Source organism: Mixophyes fleayi, chromosome 5, assembly GCF_038048845.1.
Source record: "Mixophyes fleayi isolate aMixFle1 chromosome 5, aMixFle1.hap1, whole genome shotgun sequence".
Lineage (NCBI taxonomy): Eukaryota > Metazoa > Chordata > Amphibia > Anura > Limnodynastidae > Mixophyes > Mixophyes fleayi.
Genome location: NC_134406.1, coordinates 273,999,584 through 274,022,627, shown reverse-complemented (window position 1 = coordinate 274,022,627; position 23,044 = coordinate 273,999,584). Strand labels below are relative to the sequence as shown.

Genomic DNA, 23,044 nt, shown 5'->3' with positions numbered 1-23,044 from the left:
GCATGCTCCCTGGGTCAGCTATGAATCACAGAGCTGGGATAACACTCTCTCTGTGTACACTCTGCTAGTAGTGGAAGAAGAAGCTCACTGACTGCAGAATAAACATGTTTCCCTGTGCCTGAGTCACATGGTTGTCTGTGGGCAACCAATAGGCTCCTGACCATGCTGGTTTTATACCTGCCTCCCAGCACTGAGAGCCTCACAGTCACTGGGACCCAGTGAGAGTGCACAGGGCGAGCTGAAGGCTCCTATTCACTGGGAAAGTTACCCCTTGTGCCTCCCACACACTGCTGCATCAACGGGAGGAATGGACGGCAGCCTGCTGGGAGTACCAACCTTGCTACTTACCTCTATGCATGAACTTGACATTGAGATCCTGGAAGCCGACGAATCAGGAACCTTAATATCCACATGAACCTTCCAAACTCAGCTCAGGAAGCTGGGGAACCTTCCGGGGCATCTCCCCTGTTATCCAGAGGCAACTCTTATATACAGAGAAACAACTTCTAGAGCTGCAAGAGGATAGATCGGACATCTACAGAGATCTCCGGGGAATGACAGCTGTTCCCAGATCACATCTGTCCTGAGACCAGAGATCTGCTGAGAGCAAACAGAGATCAACTTAGTTCATAGATCTGTTGGGAGCAGGCAGTGGTCACATCTGTCCTGAGAGTACATTGATCCATATATCGTGTTGGAGAAGGTAGAGATCACATCTGTCCTGAGATCACCGTGATCCAGAGAGACATCAATCACATCTGTACTGAGATCACCCTAATCTAGTGATCTGCTGGAGGCAGGCAGAGATCACATCTGTCCTGAGATCACCTTGATCCAGTGATCTGCTGGAGGCAGGCAGAGATCACATCTGTCCTGAGATCACCTTGACCCAGGGATCTGCTGGGGGCAGGCAGAGATCACATCTGTCCTGAGATCACCTTGACCCAGGGATCTGCTGGGGGCAGGCAGAGATCACATCTGTCCTGAGATCACCTTGACCCAGGGATCTGCTGGGGGCAGGCAGAGATCACATCTGTCCTGAGATCACCTTGTTCCAGTGATCTGCTGGGGGCAGGCAGAGATCACATCTGTCCTGAGATCACCTTGACCCAGGGATCTGCTGGAGGCAGGCAGAGATCACATCTGTCCTGAGATCACCTTGATCCAGGGATCTGCTGGGGGCAGGCAGAGATCAGGAAGCTCCAGGCTTTTGGACATGGAGAATCGCGGAGTGAACTTGAAGTGAGAAGAAACTTTGCCTGCAGCCTTGAGGAGAGCAGACACACTGATGCCATTTATCCAGAGCCCCCTGTAAGACCCCCGCTCTCTGCACACAGCGGCCCCGCTATATGGCGTTACGGAGTTTGTGGCTTAGAAAACGGATTTCGTGTCCTATAAATTGAAAGTAAGAATAGACTGTCGCCTGTAACTGCAGCTGGGGGTCCACAAGCCCCAGAGGAGCCCCCCACCCCCAGACATATGGATGTGGTTTGTGCAGCTGGAGACATGGATGTAGGGAGCAGAGTGGACGGGGCTACCGACTGGTCTTCCTGGCAATGAGCCTGCTGGGCTAGGTGCGGGCAGCTGTGATCTCTGGATATGGGACCATCTCAGCTGCTGGGGAACCGGCTTTGTTTCATCCTCTTCTGCTCGGTCCTGACCTCAGTCTGCGCTCTGGTAAGTTCTGCAAATCATTAACCCTTTCAGGGCTCTCCAGCTGTCCCAGCATGTCCTGTCTTCTGGATGTCAGGGCATGCTGGGACTTGCAGTGCTACAGAAGGAGGGCTGTAGGTTGCCTGCTCTTTTATTAGCCCTTTAAACCATTTATTCATTGTTGATTTTTATCATGTACTATTTTTGTTACACTAAGTGACCAGTGGATACATTTTAGGACAATTGCTACATTGTTTTGCAGTGGAATTAATTTCATCTACTGTTCTGTAAACACCAGAGTGAAGCCGGTTACTCCTCACACCCAGACACGGGGCATCTGAGCCCAGTATTTGTCCATCACAGTTATTCCCTGTGCTCTCTGCATCCTCTTCCACAGCATCTGGGGACTGCTACACCCCCCCCCCCCCCCCCCCCCCGCCCCCCTCTCTGGATATAATTAAAGAGCTATTTTACTAGTTGCTGCTATTTTTGCCTTTTATTAAATATGTTTTTCCTGCAGATCATTCAGACAGCAGTGTTTCTGGCTTGTAGTGTTATGGTATCCCCAAGAGACCTCAGGAAGGCTTCAAAGGGAATGTAATGTGTACAGTTCAAACTGCACTTTGTAAATGTAAACAAACATATTTATCTTTACACCATAGTCCTCTGTACAAAGGGCTACAGGATGAAGGTTCATATTAGAGCATATGACATTTCCTCTATGCTACTGTGTGATTGACAGATCCTCTTCACCATAGATTATGTGGAGTTTATGTGTTTATAGCTCATTGTCTCTTATTGACTGATGGTTTCAGTAGGAGGATTTCTGTTGTGTTCTGGGATAAAATGATGACATGTGTATCTCCATCTAGGCTCAGCTCTGATACACCTGTCTGTCATGTACACATACAGTGTAATTATACAGCTAATTACCTGTGGCTCTGTGAATACATCACAGAAACAGTTTCCAAAACATCATGCCCAATGGTGGGAGAGATGACTGAAGTGGTATCTAGATTAATTTAACTCCACAACATTGATATGTACTGCAGTGCCCCTCTGTGCACTTCATGTCGAAGTTTGCTGGGAGATGTAGTTCCCCAACTGCTGGGAAACTATGATTTGCTTACCTCTGGTCTACATTGCGTACTTTGGGAATGTTAGGGTTAAAGTGATACTTCTGCCTCATTTCTGAGCCCATTGCTGACCTACCATAGAGAGTCTTCATTACTCGTTCCCAGAGCTCACAATTTAAAGTGAGGGATTCAATGCATAATAGTCATGAAACATCTCCACTTTGTATAATCCCTCTCTCCCTTTTCAATGTGACATGGGATTTAATAGGCTTTACTGATTTTATAGATGTGTGTACATTCCATTTTAATTAATTGCAAGTATAAATTAATTAGTAACGTAATTCTAGATGAAATCATTTGATCCTGACTATAGTCTGATAAAAGCAATTTTACCTAGCTGAAGAGGTCAATTGCAGAGCAGATTACGTTGTGTTGTAATAGACAGCAACTACAGGTCACAGCATGCCCTGCCAGACAAAATCTAGTTGCCCACCTTGGTGGTACACAGACACTGAGCTTATAGATCACGTCCTAGCCCATATAAATCCATAACAGTGCATGCTGTGACTTGTAGTACCGGAGCAGCTGGAGAGACAGAGGTTACCTAACCTTGCTCTTTCACATCAGTCCTATATGACAAATTATAACAGGTACCATGGTAAAATACCGAAACACCATGCTGGTCTGGTAGTTGTGCCAATAGATCCCTGTGATTGGGTCTGTGTACAGTAAGTGACATTTGTCCCTTTCATATGAGACATGTTCCCATGATTGATAACAGCCAGGGCAAGGGGGATGAGTAGGCAATTGGTGTGTATAGCAGGTTACTGTGAATAATAATGAACCAGTTGCACCGTATACAGAGTGTTATTATCATTCATAAGACTCAGAGCTGGCACTGAACTGGTTAGTGTACTGTGGCACAATGTACTCAGTGGTTAGTACATAGCTCCATTGTACATGTAACTGGAATAGTTTAGTTTTGCCTTGTATGCAATATCTCTCCTGAAGAACTGACAATCAGTAGAGCAGGTAGATGGTTGTTGGAGATAGTTCTATGTTCATAGTACAACTTAGATGAAAAATGTAAAGATATTTTACTGACAGTTTTTGTTTTTGTTTTTTTTAATTACTGACATCTTGTACTGTTTATTTTCATATGATGCATCATCACTGTTTGCACAGAAATGAAAGTATGAGGCTATGGGGGCTCAATTATTATATGTACTAATATATTTCCCACACCTGTGGTCTGGTGCTTTGTGTTCTAATGAAACTACAGAAGGGGTTCACTTAAAAATAGTGATCATTGATTGCTATGATACACACAAGCATACAATATACACAAGCTGTTTGTAATAAATACTGGAATAACATAGTTGTGAGGGAATTGTGTGATATCTTCATTGTCTGCCTCACATAACTATCGTATGACTGTCCTTCACACACAATATTAATCCCTATTTTTAGGTGTGTCACCGCTACAATCTAAGTGTGGGAGTGAATATCACAGTGTTTATACTACCTTAAAAACAATTGTTCACAATAATAAGAAGTATCACGTTATTGGTTTTGATATTGTCATCTTACTGGTGGGGGGGAAATGTGTCTTTATTATAACTGACAATTGTCTTCAATGTATCAAAGGTTTCAGTCTGTCCAATCCGTCAGTAAATCCATTTTATACTTCATCTACCAGCCCAGTGTTAGGTGATATATTACACAGCTATGTAACACTGAGTACTGCAGATGTGTCATTAACAGTACACATGACTGTGCTTCTATTGTGTACATACTGTGGATTGATGTATTTAATGCATATTTACATTCTCTATAGTGGAATACTGGTTCAAGGCTGTGCTCTTTCATGTCATTAATAATTTCTGTACAGCGATACCAGGTATCTGAGTCTTTGTTGTGTGATGATAGACGGGAGAGATCAGGAAATACAATAGATGGAAAGTTGTTTTGTCATTATAGTACTTCTGCTGAGAGCAAATGGTGCTCAGTGTTTGATATGTAATTAGTGGGTGATATAACTGAAGGTGGAATGTTTCATCCTGCTCTGTTCCTAGAAACTATCATCAAATCTGTCTCTGATCGAGATTTAAGAAGTGTGATATCTCTCTTTTTTTATAATGTATAGAAGTAAATGTCTGTATAAGTGACTTACCCAGTAGTCTCTTTATAGAGAGCAGAATGCAACAATGGGAATCTCCAAATATGTTTTTGAACATTTTGGCACCAAACTTTGAGTTCTAGGACTGTAAGGATCTGTATTTACATCTGCTGAGGATGTGAGCTGGGGGTATCTATGTTGTACTAACTTAAACTGAGTTTCACTACAATCAGTAAGAGTGGATTAGCCCGTGGTTGCTGTCTGTGCACCTAATGATGTCACTGTGTCTGTTTGTATGGTCTTTGCACTTAGTTGTCACCCACAATCCTATCACTTTGTACCATAACAGAGGATACAGCTTTGGCCAAACCTCTCTGTTAGCTTATTTCTGTACAAAGATTGCAATTGTGCTCGCACGGCAGTTAGTAAATGACTGTGTGCATGTTCTGTACGACTCTTGTGCTTTGGCAAACAAGGAGGTACTATTTTATGGCAATATGTGTATGTGTCATTTGAAAGGACCAAACCCCATAATTGATATGTTTAGATATGAGCCATGAAGATAAATAAGGTAGTTCATTGTTACCCAGACATCCCCACTGCATCCATGTTAAAAACTTAAGTATAACCCACTTACTGCATTACATAGAGAAGAAGCTCCTCCCACATCTTTATGACTGTGTCCTTATGAGATCTAAAAACATCACTGTCCCCACTCCTACGAGTAGATCAAACAGTCTAAGGGCTAGATTTACTAAGCTGCGGGTTTGAAAAAGTGGGGATGTTGCCTATAGCAACCAATCAGATTCTAGCTGTCATTTTGTAGAAGGTACTAAATAAATGAAAGCTAGAATCTGATTGGTTGCTATAGGCAACATCCCCACTTTTTCAAACCCGCAGCTTAGTAAATCTAGCCCTAAGTGTCTGAAAAGTAAGTATGGCAAACTGTCAATCACTCTGTGTCTACCGTGTTACATAAGCCCCTCCCTTGTTACATGGGGAACACATTGAGTTACATATAATTACTCCAATTACTGTTTAGTTATTCCTCTATCTGTATATATGTATACTTATTTATATAGCTAAACACCATGTGGGGGCACACCACGTTTTCGAGGGTAGTGCCTAGTGCTTCCGAGCTATGGTGCACCAGCCCCCACTCCATAAAACCGCCCATAGTGTGCACAGTATACCTCCTAAGTTTCCAGGAGGGGGTCCATTCCCTCAAATCTTGATTGCCCCACCTAAATCAGGACAGTAGGGACTGATGATATAGTTTTATTTGCTATTTAATGCTGCAGAGCAATCAAAACGCCCCCTCTGATTTATGGTAGATAGAACACTGTATACGGTGGGACAGTGTATGTTACTGTAGTGTATGTTGATGTGTTTTAATGCATGTTTAAACAAACAGGATTTTTACGCTATAAACAGAGTACGTTCTCCCTTTAAATCTCCCTGCCAAGTCCTGGCAGCTTCTGGTCCAGATTTAGAGGTAATCAGCCGCCAGCAATTCCTTCTATGTGAACCGATGAGGTTTAGAACTTGCTAAAACCGCTCACTACTACCACAGTCTAGACACATATGGGATCAATGGAACAACTACTTCTTATTTTGTCACATCACGGGGTGTCGTCTGTGATCCAGTCGAAAAGAGACTGTAAATTCTGTGGAGAGCGGCAGCGTGACTCATGTGGTAACAATCGGGACTAGGTCGAGGCCATTCTGACTTCAAAGGACCTTTTCCAGTTTCCGGTATATATTATACTACGGGAGCCTATAAAGTATAACGGTTCACAGGTTCGTTGGGTGGGATGATAAATACTATATCCTGCGCTGGTACCATGTTCTGTGGACACCAGAACTTAATCCAAAAGCAAGAATTTTTAAAAATAAATTTTGTTGGTATTATTTATTATTATTATTATTATTATTATTATTATTATTATTATTATTATCCTCTTTCCACTTAGGGGATCACAGCACTAATAAGTAACAGGACACGGAAGGTAAATTAGTTCTTGCACAAATGATTTTACAATCTAAGGGATGAAGAATCAGCAGATTCACCAACAAAGTAACTCTGAATAATTTAGGTGTCTGTCAATGTGCAGTGATTATCTATCCGTATATTTGTATATAACCAGCAGTTCACATCATTATTTTCTTTGGAGGGGGAGGGGGGGATTTAAAGACATAAACACATATATTACTAATATTGTTTAAGTGTGTGTCACGGAAACGCCAGTCACCAATGGCTGCTTTATTATTGGTCACCTATCCTACGGAGGAGAGGTCAGGTGACCAGTGCATGGGGGGCATTGGGTAGCTGGGGGTGGGGCTTGATGATATAATTAACATCATTAAGCCCCGCCTCCACTAACATCCGGGAGGGTGACTACTCTTCCAGGAGTCCGAGAGGACTCCTTGAAATTCGGGATCCTCCTGGAAATTTTGGGAAAGTGGGTGTGTATGCCTGACAGTAGCCACACCCACTTTTCCCACCACCAGCTACAATTGTTATTCCGTTACCTTATGAATCACATGTACCCCCGCAACTCTTAGATTGTAAGCTCCTGGGGCAGGGCCATCTTTACCTTCAGATTGCCCTCAATGTACAGCGGTTTGTAGTATGTTGACACTTTATAGATAATGATGATAATATTAAATTCATAAAAGAGGCTTCTTCTCACCCATTCCAATTTTGACCCGAAGGTGCACAGAGACATTTGCGCGGCGTGCGCGATGTAGGACAGTTGTAGTGTCACAAAATCTCATGATTTGCTGACTTTTATCACATAGTAACAATTCACACACTTGTCCCCCTGTCTGTTCCATTTATTATGAAAAGTTTCCAGCTTAAATGTAATTTATGGACAATCTGGCTGATGCCTACATCAGCTATTAGAGAATACTGCAGCCTAAGATAATGCTATAAAATAATCACTGTACTGCAGAAATTATAGAGGATCTTCAGTTTAATTAAACATTTCCTCCCACCCCTCTTTCAGCTTTTGGTTTTTCTTTCCCTTTAAGCTTTCTGCTGTGACATTCCAGGTCCCACCGAGCCGTGGACTAACTCTGCACAGCGCACGGCTTCCTGTGTCAGCTCCACGGAAGTGATTAGACGCTGCCTCTATAATACACTGTATTATAACGCTGTGTGTCCCAGGTTGGGGGCTGTGTGGTGTGCAGTGACCAGGGCTCTATATGTATAAATGAAAAACAAATGGGTCGGGGCAGATAATTATTATTTTATTTAGTGAATGACTTTGGAAAAAGACAGGGTGATCACTTGGTTCTAGATCTGAAAGATCAGATCATCACACCCAGCGGTGAAGGGATTAAGGGGCTTATTTCGGTTGTTGTAGGGATAAAGGGGCACATTTATCAATGTTCGCATAAAGTGAAAAATAGTTTTCAATCCTTATTGATAAGGATTGAACTATATCTCAAATTTATGAAGAACCCAACACAGAAACAGCAGTTCCGAAAAACTACCGTTTCTGTGATTATAAAAAACATACTTACCCCCCTCTTCGTAATGCGCTGTCTCCGGATCTCCTCCTTGTCCTCTTCATTTTCCTTCATACTGCAATTGTGCATGTGCAGTTCGAAGACCTGGGTCTGCGCACAAACATCTCTGCTCTGTCTCTGCAACTATAGTTGCGGTGAGTGACAGGGAGGGATCATGTGATCCCTCCACACATGCGCTGTCCAGCTCTGCTCTTCGGAGCAGAGCTGACAGCACTGAATTATGATAATGTACAGAAGCTAGTGTACATTAACAAGTTTCCAAAAAAAACAGTTTTTCGGAACTTGTTAGATTGCGAGAGGGAGCAGTCACCATACTATGGTGACTGCTCTCAATAACGAAGCAGAATGCCAAGCAGCAGATATCGTGGATGCACCTGTCATAAATATACGGCACACTCCAACTTGTGTTGGATTTACGGAATGAGAGTGAAACTGTGCTAGCACCCATTCCTCATAAATATGCCCCAAAAACACTGATGGCCACAATGTAACCTAAAATACTAATTTACTGGTTGCCCAGACTGTTGTTTGCAGATGTGGGCAGCACAGTGGCTAAGGGGTTAGCACTTCTGCCTCACAGCGCTGGGGTCATGAGTTCAATTCCCGACCATGGCCTTATCTGTGTGGAGTTTGTATGTTCTCCCCGTGTTTGCGTGGGTTTGCTCCGGTTTCCTCCCACACTCCAAAAACATACTGGTAGGTTAATTGGCTGCTATCAAAATTGACCCTAGTCTCTCTGTCTCTGTCTGTCTGTAAGGGAATTTAGACTGTAAGCTCCAATGGGACAGGGACTGATGTGAATGAGTTCTCTGTACAGCGCTGCAGAATCAGTGGCGCTATATAAATAAATGGTGATGATGATGATGATGATGATGATGATGATGTCCACATGCCTGAGCTGGCTCTCTGGGTTATTCTCGACAATATCAGTCATTATCTCCAGCAGTAAACCTTCCCATTCACATTATTGTGTCTGAATACATCACAGTACATCAGGTCTATTTCCGTCCTTCTCAATGCGCTGAACTTTTAGCAGTTCCATCCCGATTCCTCCAAACCTCATAATAATTGGAGAACTGGAATCCCGAGCATTTACAGGAAGCTCCTCACATCGGAAATATTGTTCTAACGATTTCTGAGAAGCATTCAGTCCCGTCAGACAAACCGAGGACATTAAAAAGAGATCAGAGGAAGAGACAGCAGGTTCTGCAGGGAAGGATAACAGGGTTTTCCTGACGCTCATTTTGGAAGAGAGTAAAATGTGACTTCTAAAATTACAAATCTCAAAAGGCTCTTTGTGCTCATTTAAATGAGGGTACTCTGTTTCTTGGGATAGCTTTTCTGTAAAATAACTGCAAATATTAATGCTGTTAATATATATATATATATTGCTTGTCCACAACATTGCCGCTTCTTTAATAATCTTGATGTAATAGAGGCATCATACCGCTAATGCTCCTGATTATGTCGCAGTGCGCAGTATGATGCTACAGGCGAAGTGTGTATAGTTTGTGGAAAAATGCAGAACCAGTCCTGATTTTGATTGGACAGTCCCGATTTCTGTTGGCTGAAGGGGGCATGACTTTAAGACTGGGGCGTGGCCATGGCTGTGTGGAACAGGGGTATAGCGGGATTTTGCTTTCTAATGGCAAGAGATATGGGGTTTTCTGCTTGCAGTCACGCAGCACAGGTGTGCACATATCACAGTGCCACCATGCAGCCCGTGAAGTTCATACCCCCGGACTTACACAACCCGTTTTATATCCCTGTGAAACATCCACAGAGTGGACCAACTACGAGAACAGCTTCATATACCCACTGTCGCTTTATCTAACACATATATATATATATATATATATATGTCACAGACAACTTAATCTGTCAATATCCAGAGTACGGCGATCTGCTGACGTGAAAGTCAAAATTATTGGTGGCATAAAACAGGGGAAAGTGGTAAAAGACTCTGAGAAGATTTACACAAATAATGTGGTGTATAAAGAAATATTTGTGAAATAGGAAATGTTTTTTCGTGGAAAAAATGATGCACATAATTTAACAGTTACCAAACAAGGGTCCAGCATGGTCTTACTCTTATTTGTTTCCGTCATTTTGACGGGCTTTTAACTAGTTTCGGATATAACTCACATCATGTAGAAGGGGACAAAGGAAGCCCCACCCATCATTCACCCAGACCTGCTCATCCACACCCACATTTGCCAGAGGCAACACCCCTTTTGGTCAACCAATTGGGGCTCTCCCACCAAAATCAGGACTAATGAGAAGTTTAATGTGATCTGTTCTTTCCAAGTTTTTAAAACACTTACTACTGCTTTACCCACGTTTATTATCCCCATGAATGATATTTATTGGCTGATGCAAAGTGGGTAGTAGGAAATATAAATTTGTGTTTGTCTTAAACTTGCGTCCATTTACGCCTGGACAAGCGGAACGGGCGAGCCATAGGTGAGCACACTAGGGGCGTGTACATTTATGCATTACGGAGGAACTTGGAAACCCACATTACATATATTTTTGTAAAAACAGTGATGATCAGGTTTGCCAACATGTTTTGTAGAATCAATACAGTGTCACTTAAATGGAGACGCCCGAACCACCCAAAATCTAATTATTTATGAAACACGGAGTTCATCTGTGATGTTGTATTCTGCAACGTGATGCTCACAAGCACTAGATGCAATGGCAGAACTATAAGTCTGAATACAATACATCCTGTGATAAGGTTCTTTGATAAGGGGTGACTGGGTTGCGTAACAAACCTGCGCATTTGCTAATAGAAAAATTAAATTGGTTCTAGGCCTGATAAAAGTCGTCTTCGAGATTCCGAATAATTGAATTCCAACACTTGTATAAATTATTCTGGGAATAACAATATTTATTCATCTCAAACATGTTTCATAGAAGTGTGACAGAGCAGCCACTGATATGAGGACTCTGTATTATAAAGAAGACATTTTCATACCTCGGAGAATCTGTTTGATAGTAGCTGTCAGGAATCGAACTGTCCCAATCAGCATTACCAAACTATTATTATTATTATTATTCTTAATTTATAAAGCTCTCACATATTATGTGGTGCTGTGCATTGAAGAGATCATGATATCATCATCATCCTCACCATTTATTTATATAGCGCCACTGATTCCGCAGCGCTGTACAGAGAACTCACTCACATCATTCCCTACACACACACACACACACACACACACACACACACACACAGACTAGGGTCAATTTGATAGCAGCCACTTTACCTTCCAGTATGTTTTTAGAGTGTGGGAGGAAACCAGAGCACCCGGAGGAAACCCACGCAAACACGGGGAGAACATACAAACTCCACACAGATAAGGTCATGGACGTGAATTGAACTCATGACCCCTGTGCTGTGAGACAGAAGTGCTAACTGCTTAGCCATCATGCTGCAAACTACATACAATGATATGAATCAGGTGGTGAATCAGGAAGTAAAGTTGACGATGTCCACATGAGCTGACAATCTAAGAGATGCATTGCACACATGATGCCTGAGTAGCGGTAGCTGGTGGTGGAAAAAGTGGGTGTGGTTACTGTACGGCAGCAGTATTATCAGCCACCAATCATAAAGCAGCCTGTGGTGTTTCTGTACAGATCTCGGTGGTGTGGTATGGTTGGAATGAACAGTAAAAGCAATGGAATTGAAACTGGCAGTTGCAGCTGCTGCTACCTGAGTCCGTGGAGATCACCAAACAAGGTGACCCCATCGGCGGTCCAGTCATTAGAGTGCCCACAGACAGGGGTACAGGGCTAGTCCTGTACAGATTGGGGCTCTAGGATATCACTGGCTGGGGAATCCATTAAGTAGCAGAAAACATTAACTACTCCAACCCCGGGAGGTATGCTAAGTCTCCGTTCCGTCGGCTGCTCATCGTTATGGAGCCGCACTTTCCCCGACCTTGATGAGTGATAAATAGCCTCATAAATAAAGCATAGTCTAGACTGATTGCTCTGCCAAATATCTGACCACAGCTGGTACTTTCTAGGTGACTGCCGGTGTCTAGAGTGCGATATTAGAAAGAAATTGGTGCAGCTAGTTAGGATCATCTATCAACATCTACTCAACCTCGATGGGTCCAGCGGTTGAACAGAGATGGTCGTCCGGTAGATCCTAGCAGCCAGCTCGACATTACTTTGTAATCTCCTTCTGTTTTCACTAATGTTTATTTGGTTTTAGATTTGCGAGATGATTATGATTATGTGGGGGGCACAAAGCAGATTTACACTTGGCTAGTGCGAGATTGATTCGGACCGAGATCAGTGGAGATGAAGAGACCGGTCAGGGTAACACCCGTATTAATGTAAGGTGGGGGGATTGCAGACGGCTAGGCTGAGGAGTGCATGGAGCAGAACCAAGGTGAGACTGGTCCAGCCTGATATCGATGAGAACTGAATTGAGCCAGAGGGTCAGAGGTATTTCAGCCTTTAGATAAGTGTGATGACTTCTTCAAACATTTAGTTAAAATAATTTTACAATTTGTTTGCTGCAAATAACAGAACAAGGGTTAGTGAACGATGCATAAAAATAGTAACCTGTCAAGTGTTGTGAAAGACTTTGGACACAAAAGTGCCCCATGACGGTGGGTTATAAAGTTATTCAGGATTATCATACTTCCTATTTTTTTCTGGTTCTAGTTAATATTTCTGCATTGCTTCATTCCTGAAAATATTATAAATGTTGTGCATCTTAATAAATGTAGAACTTAGATCCTCCGACTCCTAATGTCAGTGGGCCTGATTCATTATGGATCTTAACTTGAGAAATTACTTATTTCAGTCTCCTGGACAAAACCATGTTACAATGCAAGGGGTGCAAATTAGTTTTCTGTTTTGCACATAAAGTTAAATACTGACTGTTTTTTCATGTAGCACACAAATATCAACTTTAAATTTCAATGTACAAATAAGCTATCAAGTATTTGTGTGCTACATGAAAACACACTCAGTATTTAACTTATGTGCAAAACAGAAAACTAATTTGCACCCCTTGTATTGTAACATGGTTTTGTCCAGGAGACTGAAATAAGAAGTTTCTCAAATTAGGATCCTTAATGAATCAGGCCCAGTATCTGTAAAGTAAAACTAAAGTTGCAATTTCTAAATATTGCAACATAAATGATAAATATTTAGAATTTAGGTGAAGTTTCCAAAGCTGTTAAATGGTAAATAAACAGTAATTTTATGTACCTGTTGTATACTTGTGTGGGTGCATTGATTAACCTATTATATGTGCTGTAATATTCTTATTTATATCATATTACCTATGTGACCATGTGATACTGCATAGGTAAAAGAGATGCACGTATAATAACGCTCACTGTGGTTTAGAGTGTATGGTTCCTGTAATAAACTAGAAACAGATTAAAATGAATGAGAAGAAGAACAGAGCGCCCCCAAGTGTCAGGAACATTGTATCACGCTGCGATTGTTTCTGTTCCCAGCAGTTATAGAGGCTGCCGTTCTATAAATAGTTCTTGGATGATTACGTTGTCCTCACTGATCATCAGCGCAGTTACAGTCGTTTTATGAGCATTTTGTACAACAGCCAGTTTTAGTTCTGTCTGATGTTCCAGGGAGAATAATAATGTGTCATTGGCTAAAAAAAACAGATTTTGTTTTCGTGTGCTTGGAACAGATGACAAACAAAAGATAAGATATTAAGACAAATATATCTTAACGATTCTCTGCAAAGGGAGTTCAGTGTCTATTAGCTGGCACAGAGGAGAGAAATGTTCAGAAAAGTATTTATGTCTTTCTGCATTTGGGCGCAGAATTTCACACATTTTTCTTTCAGAATTTGGCTGTAAGTGCTTCCAGTCATCCCGAACCAAACTGCACAGCGCTATGACTTGTCCGGTGTCACCCAAACTCTAATTATAGGCTATATATGGCACAGAAATGTGAAATTATAAATACAGTGCAGAATGACTACGCAAAAGCGGGACTAGAAGATTGTGTCCCCGGAACATCACATCTTTGAGAAACGACCCATTCAGTCATTAAACTTGATTTGCACAAAGCTGCAACTTTTCCTCATCTCAAATATCAAATATCTACCTATCATTATCAGCAGTATCTATCTATCTATCTATCTATCTATCTATCTATCTATCTATCTATCTATCTATCTATCATCACCATTTATCTATCTATCTATCTTTGTCATATCTATCTATCTATCTATCTATCTATCTATGTCATATCTATCTATCTATCTATCTATCTATCTATCTATCTATCTATGTCATATCTATCTATCTATCTATCTATCTATCTATCTATCAATCTATCTATCTGTCTATTTCATAATTATCTCTCTATCTATCTAGGATTTGGTTTTAATTGTGTGGAACCCCCTTAGACCACAATGACCTACTCCTTGTAGTTTTAATCCACAAAACGCGTAGTTCAGGATATACCGGTACAACACCAGGTGAGTGACGTCAGGCAGTGATTCAGGCAGTGAATATTATCCACTATTTCAGTAGCGCTGTACAGAGAACTCACTCACATCAGTCCCTGCCCCATTGGGGTTTACAATCTAATTCCCTAACACACATACACACAGACTAGGGACAATTTGTCAGCAGCCAATTAACCTACCAGTATGTTTTTGGAGTGTGGGAGGAAACCGGAGCACCCGGAGGAAACCCACACAAACACAGGGAGAACATACAAACTCCACACAGATAAGGCCATGGTCAGGAATCGAACTCAAGATGCCAGTGCTGTGAGACAGAAGTGCTAACCACTGAGCCACCGTGCTGCCCATATCTTATGTATCTGTAAATTTAAACACTTTTCTTGCCCAATCCCCTTTAATTTAAACTTAATAGAGTGTTACAATGTTAAAGGACTGTTCTATAGAGATGTCCGTGTGACATTCCGGTGATACGGTTTTGTTCTGCCAATCTGCTCTGTGTTTGTAAATTTGGATAGAGCAGATCGACAACATGTGAGGCCAAATGCCCCCGGCAAAAAATATGCCAAATTTCTCAGCCAAATGCAGACGAAGGTGAATTTTTTATGGAAGAGTTTTGAAAATATCTCTCACTTTTCCACCTTCATATGAATTTAATTTACTGGCTTGTATATTTACTGAAACCTTTACTAAATACATGGAACATTTTCTGGCTTGTTAGTTATTTGTTTTCATAGACAGAGTTGTTTATTTTTATTTCTCTATAAATCAAAGTGTCTCTCTGGATACTTCTGTGTCTGTAGCAGAAAGCAGAGCAGAGCTGTGACATATCCAAGTGCATCAATAATAAAAAGCTCTGTTTAGTAATTTAAAGAGCTAGCTGAGGAGCACGTAGGGTAGGATAATTAAAAATATAAAGCCATGTGTATAGAAACCGATAAGTGCAAATCATCTATACTTTATTTTTTATTCCTTATATGTCCCTACAATTTGGTTATAATTTTACCAACTTTTATGCGTATCACCCTCCCATAGGGACGTGGACTGGATGGGGCCTCGATAAAGTGTTGCTGGATGGATTGCCTCATATTGGCCCCACCACCCAATGCCACAAATTACTGCTTTGCATGATGACGCTATTGAGTGTTCCCGCTGCCCCCCCTTCATGTTATTATCATCTTATTTTTACAAGCGCCAATAAAGTTTGACTTAAAGGAAATAACGCAGTCCCCGTCCTCTGTATTATTGGACGGGGGTCTTTCTCTACAGTAGACTTTTCCACAAGGGCCTTATCGGACTGACACTTATTAGTGACATGTCCGTACTATTTATACAATGCAGAAAGAAAACAATGTACCAGCCAGCAAGACTTTAATGTATGTATTTCAGTAAAATGGTTTGGTATGGTATGCAATAGCTATTGTTCTTTTACCAGTCGGGAAGCAGACGGATACAACTAGAAACTTTAAGCTGGGTTCACTATATGTGTTTCACTCTGTACTGAAATCCAATCTGGATATAAGGTGAGCCCATGCAGGCTGTAGCCTATGGTGTAATTGATTGTGGGGAGGATCTATTTACTGTGTTTTTCACAATTGTAATGGAATTCGGTGTGTGGTGGAGCTATATAAAAATGATATAATAATAATAATAATGGTATCTGCTAGTTACAATTTGGGGATTTTGTTACCCTTTTCTTTATTTCCCCATTAAGCAGCACTGTCTTCCTTAATCCATTCATAATTTCCTTTTCTTCAATTTACAGTATACCTCCAATTGTCCCAATTTTGCAGGAAGTTGGGGGCAGATTCTGCATGCAGTGTAGGCACCTACATGCTGTGTGTGGTAATTTAAAAGTGTTTTTAGGTGAGGGGGAGGGGGGGTTGGGTGACCATCTCGCTTATGAGAAGCGTAAGACACACCTTGTGTAAATGCAGACACGTGCCATATTTTGCATAAAATTGCTCTGCGCATGCCCACATATCTAATATATAAATGTCTAGTGGTGTGTGTTAGTCTGTCTGTCTGTGTGTGTGTGGAAAAAATAAAACCAAGCTGCAGAGCCACCTGCTGGGCGTAGTTATACACTGACCTACTAAATTCTTAGTGTGTGTGTAAAAAAAAATTCAGAAAGGGCTGAAATTTGGTATACTAAGATGTTTTTAATTTGTTAATTTAATTTGTTAATTGTTAAAAGTGTTTATAAAGATTTTAAAAAAATATATATATATTTCTTGAAGGAGAAGTGACAGTTGGGAGTGGTTGGTGGTTGCCGGGGGTGACAGTGGGGAGTGGTTGGTGGTTGCCGGGGGTGACAGTGGGGAGTGGTTGGTGGTTGCCGGGGGTGACAGTGGGGAGTGGTTGGTGGTTGCCGGGGGTGACAGTGGGGAGTGGTTGGTGGTTGCCGGGGGTGACAGTGGGGAGTGGTTGGTGGTTGCCGGGGGTGACAGTGGGGAGTGGTTGGTGGTTGCCGGGGGTGACAGTGGGGAGTGGTTGGTGGTTGCCGGGGGTGACAGTGGGGAGTGGTTGGTGGTTGAGGCCTGGGCTATGGCCCAAATGCATGACAAGAACCTTTTTAACACCTTAAGTAGCTTGATTTGATACTCGGGTTAACTTGTATACCATATATGTGTTCCATTAATTAACAATCATTTTAACAATATTTTATGGTCATTGAATTTCCACTACTTTTGTTACTATTCCATATCCATGTATATATTTTTATTTTCTGAATCCGTATCTGTATTTTATCCTGTAATACCTCAGGTTTACCTAGTACTACACCACATCTAAGGCAGCTGATATTATAAAGTCTAATTCATTCTTGCCCTATTGTTTTTTAGTCAAATATGTCTGTGTTTATATGTTCATTGAAATGTTATTTCCATTTTATTTGTATCTTTATAATTTATTATTATATTTATCTTCTTTTTTATTCTTGATTTTATTTTTCATTTTTACCTTTCACTTCTAGTGCATAGCATTACTGTATATCAATATTACTTCACATCATTGTAAAGCCTCTGTCACTTTTCAGATCTTACGTTTTACCCCATTATCAGCGTGTTTTATCAGCGTTACAATCAGTCAGTTTTTATCTGTATTTTTTGTGTATAATGTATCTTATCTGCATTATCTATAGACAGTATCTGCATACACCAAGAAATCCATGACACATCACACTATCCCACCGAATGCACCAGGTAATATTTATCTAGTCCCACAAACCCCATAATCTAACACACCCATCTCGCCATCCCCATAACTTTCCCTCACTCCCTCCATCACCTAATTTTGCACCAGATATCCCACAACCCCACTACTCTTATGGCTCTGAGGACCCAGGTGCCCCGGTCTTTGTGGTTCGCAATTGCTGCACCCCTCCCCCAGGACCAGCCACCAATGAGCTTCCTTCATTTCTAGTCACCCCCTCCCAATGTCTCCCATGCTCCACCTCTCTTCTCCATATTAGGCATCCCCTCTTCTCCCCATTTAAACCAGTTTGCTCCACTCCCACCCCCCTCTACATGTGGCTGCCTCCATCAGATTTGGCAGATTAGTGACATGGGGTGATTAATGTTGTGTGTGGGGGGTGTTATTTTTAATTTGTGGGGTTTATGGTGGGATTTGGTGGGGCTATTTTGAAAATGCCCGCTGAAGCAGAAACTAGACCAGGATAGTTTCCCTGTACAAGTACAGTCTCTAGGCTGGTGCTAATACTAGCAAAACATTTCCCACAGTCAGTGCAGCATACTGAATATCTCTATCTTTCTCTCAGTCTCTGGGCTGGTGCTAATACTAGTAAAACATTTCGTATAGTCAGTGCAATATAGAGGATGTCTGTATCTCTCCCTCTCAGTATCCATGCTATATTTATCAAAGGACCAGCTCCTTTCTCTCTGTGGTAAAGGACACTCTGGGCTGGTGCTAATACTAGTAAAACATTTCTCACAGTCAGTGCAACATACAGGATATCTCTCTCTACCTCTCAGTCTCTGGGTTGGTGCTAATATTAGTAAAACATTTCCCACAGTCCGTGCAACATACAGGATATCACTCTACCTCTTAGTCTCTGGGCTGGTGCTAATAGTAGTAAAACAATTCCCACAATCAGTGCAACATACAGGATGTCTGTCTCTCTCCCTCTCAGTATCTGTGCGGTAAAGGACATGTGGGAAGGTCTGTGGAGCATGTGGGCAGGTTAGGGTGGCATGTGGTGAGGTCCGATGACATGGAAAGTTCTGAGGGAAATGTAAGGAGTATGTGGGGAGGTCTGATGACATGTCTCCACATGGGCATGTGGGGGGGATATTGTTTCTCTGAGCAACACGGCTCCATTTTACACCTCTGCATCCACCAGACCCAGGGGGATAGTTATGGTCAGACGTGGGGCTGTCAGTTTCATTTGTACTGGGCCTCACAATTTCTGATGGTGGCATTGCATTGGGTGTAAGTGCTGATTACTAGTGATGATGGTTGTGTATACAGCTAGAACATGTGTTTGTAATCAGGAGCAACTGTAACAATACATTTTATGTACAGTAGACATTAATAACATCCTAATAAATGTATTTTATGGGGATAAAAAAATGGAAAGAACCTTTTAAATGTTTTGTCAATAATGACAGTATTATTAACAGGTGATATTCACTGATTAGTTTTGTTTTTCTGTGCAATCTTTTGTGACTCTATATATTCCATATATGTAATACGGGTCATACTTTAGTAAATATCACAGACCTGCTCTGACAGATTAATCTCTATTTCTGGATAATGAGAGCGACCTGCAGAGAACAGACACACGCTAATGTAGACATGACATTAGTGCTCTGCAGGTTATTAATACAGATAGCACAATTACCAGACCTCTCTCCTAATCATCATCTGGAAATGTATGCAGAACGCAGAGACGTCTGCGGCTTACAGAGTTAGTGGCGGATAATCTGTGAGCGTTCGCCCCCGTGACTTTTGCGTGACCTTTCACTAATTAAAATATATGTTATTTAATAAGCTTTTGAACTCACAGTGACCTGTGGATATTATGTCTTCTTATGTATGCCTGCCAGTAGTAAAAATAAAAACTATGATCATTTAAAGAACTAACAGCCAAAATTATCATTTTCAGTTATGAATCATAAATATTAAATACATATCAAACTCCTCCTCCATCAACAATGTCCGTTACAGGCCAAAAAAAAGAGATTGCAGTCATTTGAGCTCCTGTGACATCACCCAACAGGGCTCTACAAAGAAACACCGGGCCCTGGTGCAGTCACTTCTTAGGCCCCAACCCCTAGGCAATGTGTGCAGCCATTGGACAAAGGCAGACAGCGGGGGGTGGGGGGTGGTTGATTGTGCCGACCAATAGGAAGCTCTACTTTCCCCCTCCGACAATCTGACTCAGATGGTTCCCTTGAATCATCGCCATCCCCCCTCCCCTTGGCACCCTTGTCACTGACCCTGCCACTTTATATTAATCCACAAGTCCACACTTTTCTGCAAAGGAAGTCTGCCAGGCTGTCAGTCACTGGATCCAATTTCCTAGAATTACATCATAGGCAACATTTAAACTGAACCAATGCAAACAATTAGTTATGAGTTTTTATGCAAGTTAAACAATAAAAGCAAATCTCTAATTGGTTCATATGTTTTATTGCAAATTTAGTGTTAAAAGTAATCTGTGTCAGCTCCGTTAGAGAGTCAGCTCCTCGCTGCAGATGATTGTTGCTCAGGTATATTAATCAGCTGAGTAATACGTTGTACAGTACTGTCCAATGTCAGGAGTCGTGGCGGCCGTGGGCACCCCCGCGGCTCACTCCTCTCAGGTCCTGGCATCCCGACCATTGCTATGACGACCGGGACATCACTTCCTGTTCTCGGCCTCATCTGTTGCCAGGGCAACAGCCGGACGCCGAGGGTTCAGATAAGCACGCCCCAGCAATACAGGGCAGCCGGGTGCATGCGTGCTAAAGGTTCCCAGCCTGCAGGCTGATTAATTAATGAGGTTCTCATTAGTCTGGCCCTGAGTGTTGTTGCAGGGCAAAGCCCTGATTGGCCAGCATTGGTATTTAAGGCAGGGAGGGCTTAGCCTCCCTGCCGGTTATAGTGTCCAGTTTCCCTGTCAGCTAACCTGCTCCTGTGCTGTGTTTGGAGGAAACCTGTCAGATTGATTACTGTGTATCGCCCCTGCCTGTACTTTGGATCTTGCCTGTGACCCTGACCCTTTTGCTTGTATCTTGGACCCCGCTGTGTTGCTGGTGACCCTGACCTTTGGTGTGTTATTAGGACCATTCTCCTTGCTTGTGACCTCTGACCTCGGTCTTCGTCTGACCATCTGCTGCCATCTACGCTGCCTCCTGGCCAGCCGCTACGGTTATGCATTATAAACTTGCACTACGTCTGGAGTTAAGTCCTGGGGGCGTCTGAGTACCGGTGAGCGTATAAAGCTCTATGGGAAAGGCGGCTGCTAAAGGTGATCCGTCATCTAGTTCTGGGAGTTTGGGAACAGACCGTCAGCCTAACATCCAATAGTCCCTTTACTTGCTCTTCAAACACCTCTTTCAACAAATTTAAAAAAAAAATATTCATTAAATAGCTGTAGCAGAAAGTTTTCAGACTTACATGAAGTTTAAATAAACCAAAAAAAAATAAGAATAATGAATTTGATAAAAATTAACGTTTTCAAGACTCCTTATTGTGCGCTAAAGATTAATTTGTGCAATTTGTGTACGAGACTCCACCAGCAGCATCTTTCATGTCTGTGCGGAGAGCGACTTGTAATTTGCAGATCAGAAGCGAGGGGATTAGTCCACAGCTGTCTGTTATCCAATTGTCAGTAATGATTTTTCTGCTTAGCGTTTTGCAGGACGTGTGATCGATTTGGAACGACCCAAACGTGGGGTTTTTCTTTGCAGCGTTTTCAGAATTTCTTTGCTTTTTTCCCTGATTAGCTGCAGATGTAGCAAAAACCTTTTAATGTGACAAGTGGACACATAGTTACACAGGGAAGAAAATGCAATGACTGAAGGGTTAGTGGTCTGCATTATATACCAATGGTAGAACTGGTGGGTTCATGTAATCAAAGTCCAGTACTACAATAGATGGGTAATTACAATTAATACGATGTATACAGGGGTAATGCAGTATAATCGCAAGGAATGAGAATTACTGGATGACCATTTTAGATTGGATATTGATTCTTTGATTGGAGCCATTTTGCAGATTGGATCAATAGGACTCTATTAAGTTTTATATGTTTTCTCTGAAACTCAGCATCCAACCGGCAATAAACATTTAATGTCTGCTGCAAATAATGCACCAAAAGTGAGTGTCTGATTAATTTTGGTTTATTACAACTTTTGCACATAATGCAACGTTAGCAAATGAGACCTAATGAATTAAAAAATAAAAATAATGTTGAGTTAGATACAAATTTAAATTAGGATTGTTTTTCACCTAATTATGAATGATTGGATATGTATTTAAAGCTGAACTACCATCTACGCTTTACCTCTTACTAACCGTCTCCCTCCCTGAGCTGGAGCGACTACCTTCTGCTGAAAAAAATAAGCATGTTTTAATTTTTCACCTAACCTATCTACTTGTGAGCTGTTGAATTCCATTGACAAATATCACATTAGTATGAAAATATAATCATCTTGCAGGTGTCTTCCTCAAGTTTTACGGTGAAGCAACAATGTACCAATATTCAATATTAAAATGTTACCGCGTTATCATGTCACCCAACATCTCTGTCTCAGGCAACGGGACAGTGGGCGTGGTCATGTCATGATGGGCGTGTGGCCACACTCACAGAGGGCCGCTGTAAACCACTAGGCTGCCCAGTAGAGATCTCCCTTCCCCTCCAAACACTGCAGCAACTATGTAGAGCTGCTGTGGATGGAAGATACCTCCCAAATGTTTCCCCGATGGGGACAGAGCCCTAAAACCGGGACTGTTCCGTTTCGTTCTGGAAGTTCTGGATCCAGCCAGACTACTACATTAATGCATACTTGCCAACCTTTGAAAAGGCAATTCCGGGAGATACTGGTCAGGGCGCGGTGAATTGCGTCATTTTGGCGGCCCCGCCAAAATAACGCGATTCACCTTGAATTGCGTCATTTTGATGAGTGAGTTCCGTATGCGGGATACTTGTCCACTCTCCCAGGAGTCCGGGAGACCTACCCA

The 23,044-nt window shown here is 41.9% G+C and overlaps 1 protein-coding gene across 2 annotated transcripts in view; it reads left to right on the top strand.

Moving 5' to 3' along the window:
* Positions 1-203: 203 nt before the first annotated feature.
* Positions 204-23,044, top strand: part of PTH1R (parathyroid hormone 1 receptor) — a 253,958-nt gene continuing 231,117 nt past the window's right edge. Inside the window, exons 1-2 of one of the 2 annotated variants that reach the window (XM_075214161.1) lie at positions 204-703; positions 801-1,677. In XM_075214161.1, the coding sequence (XP_075070262.1) occupies positions 1,600-1,677 (78 nt within the window). In that variant the 5' untranslated portion in view covers positions 204-703; positions 801-1,599. Of the gene's footprint in view, positions 704-745; positions 1,678-23,044 lie in introns of both variants that reach the window. The other variant, XM_075214159.1, reaches the window with a different exon arrangement.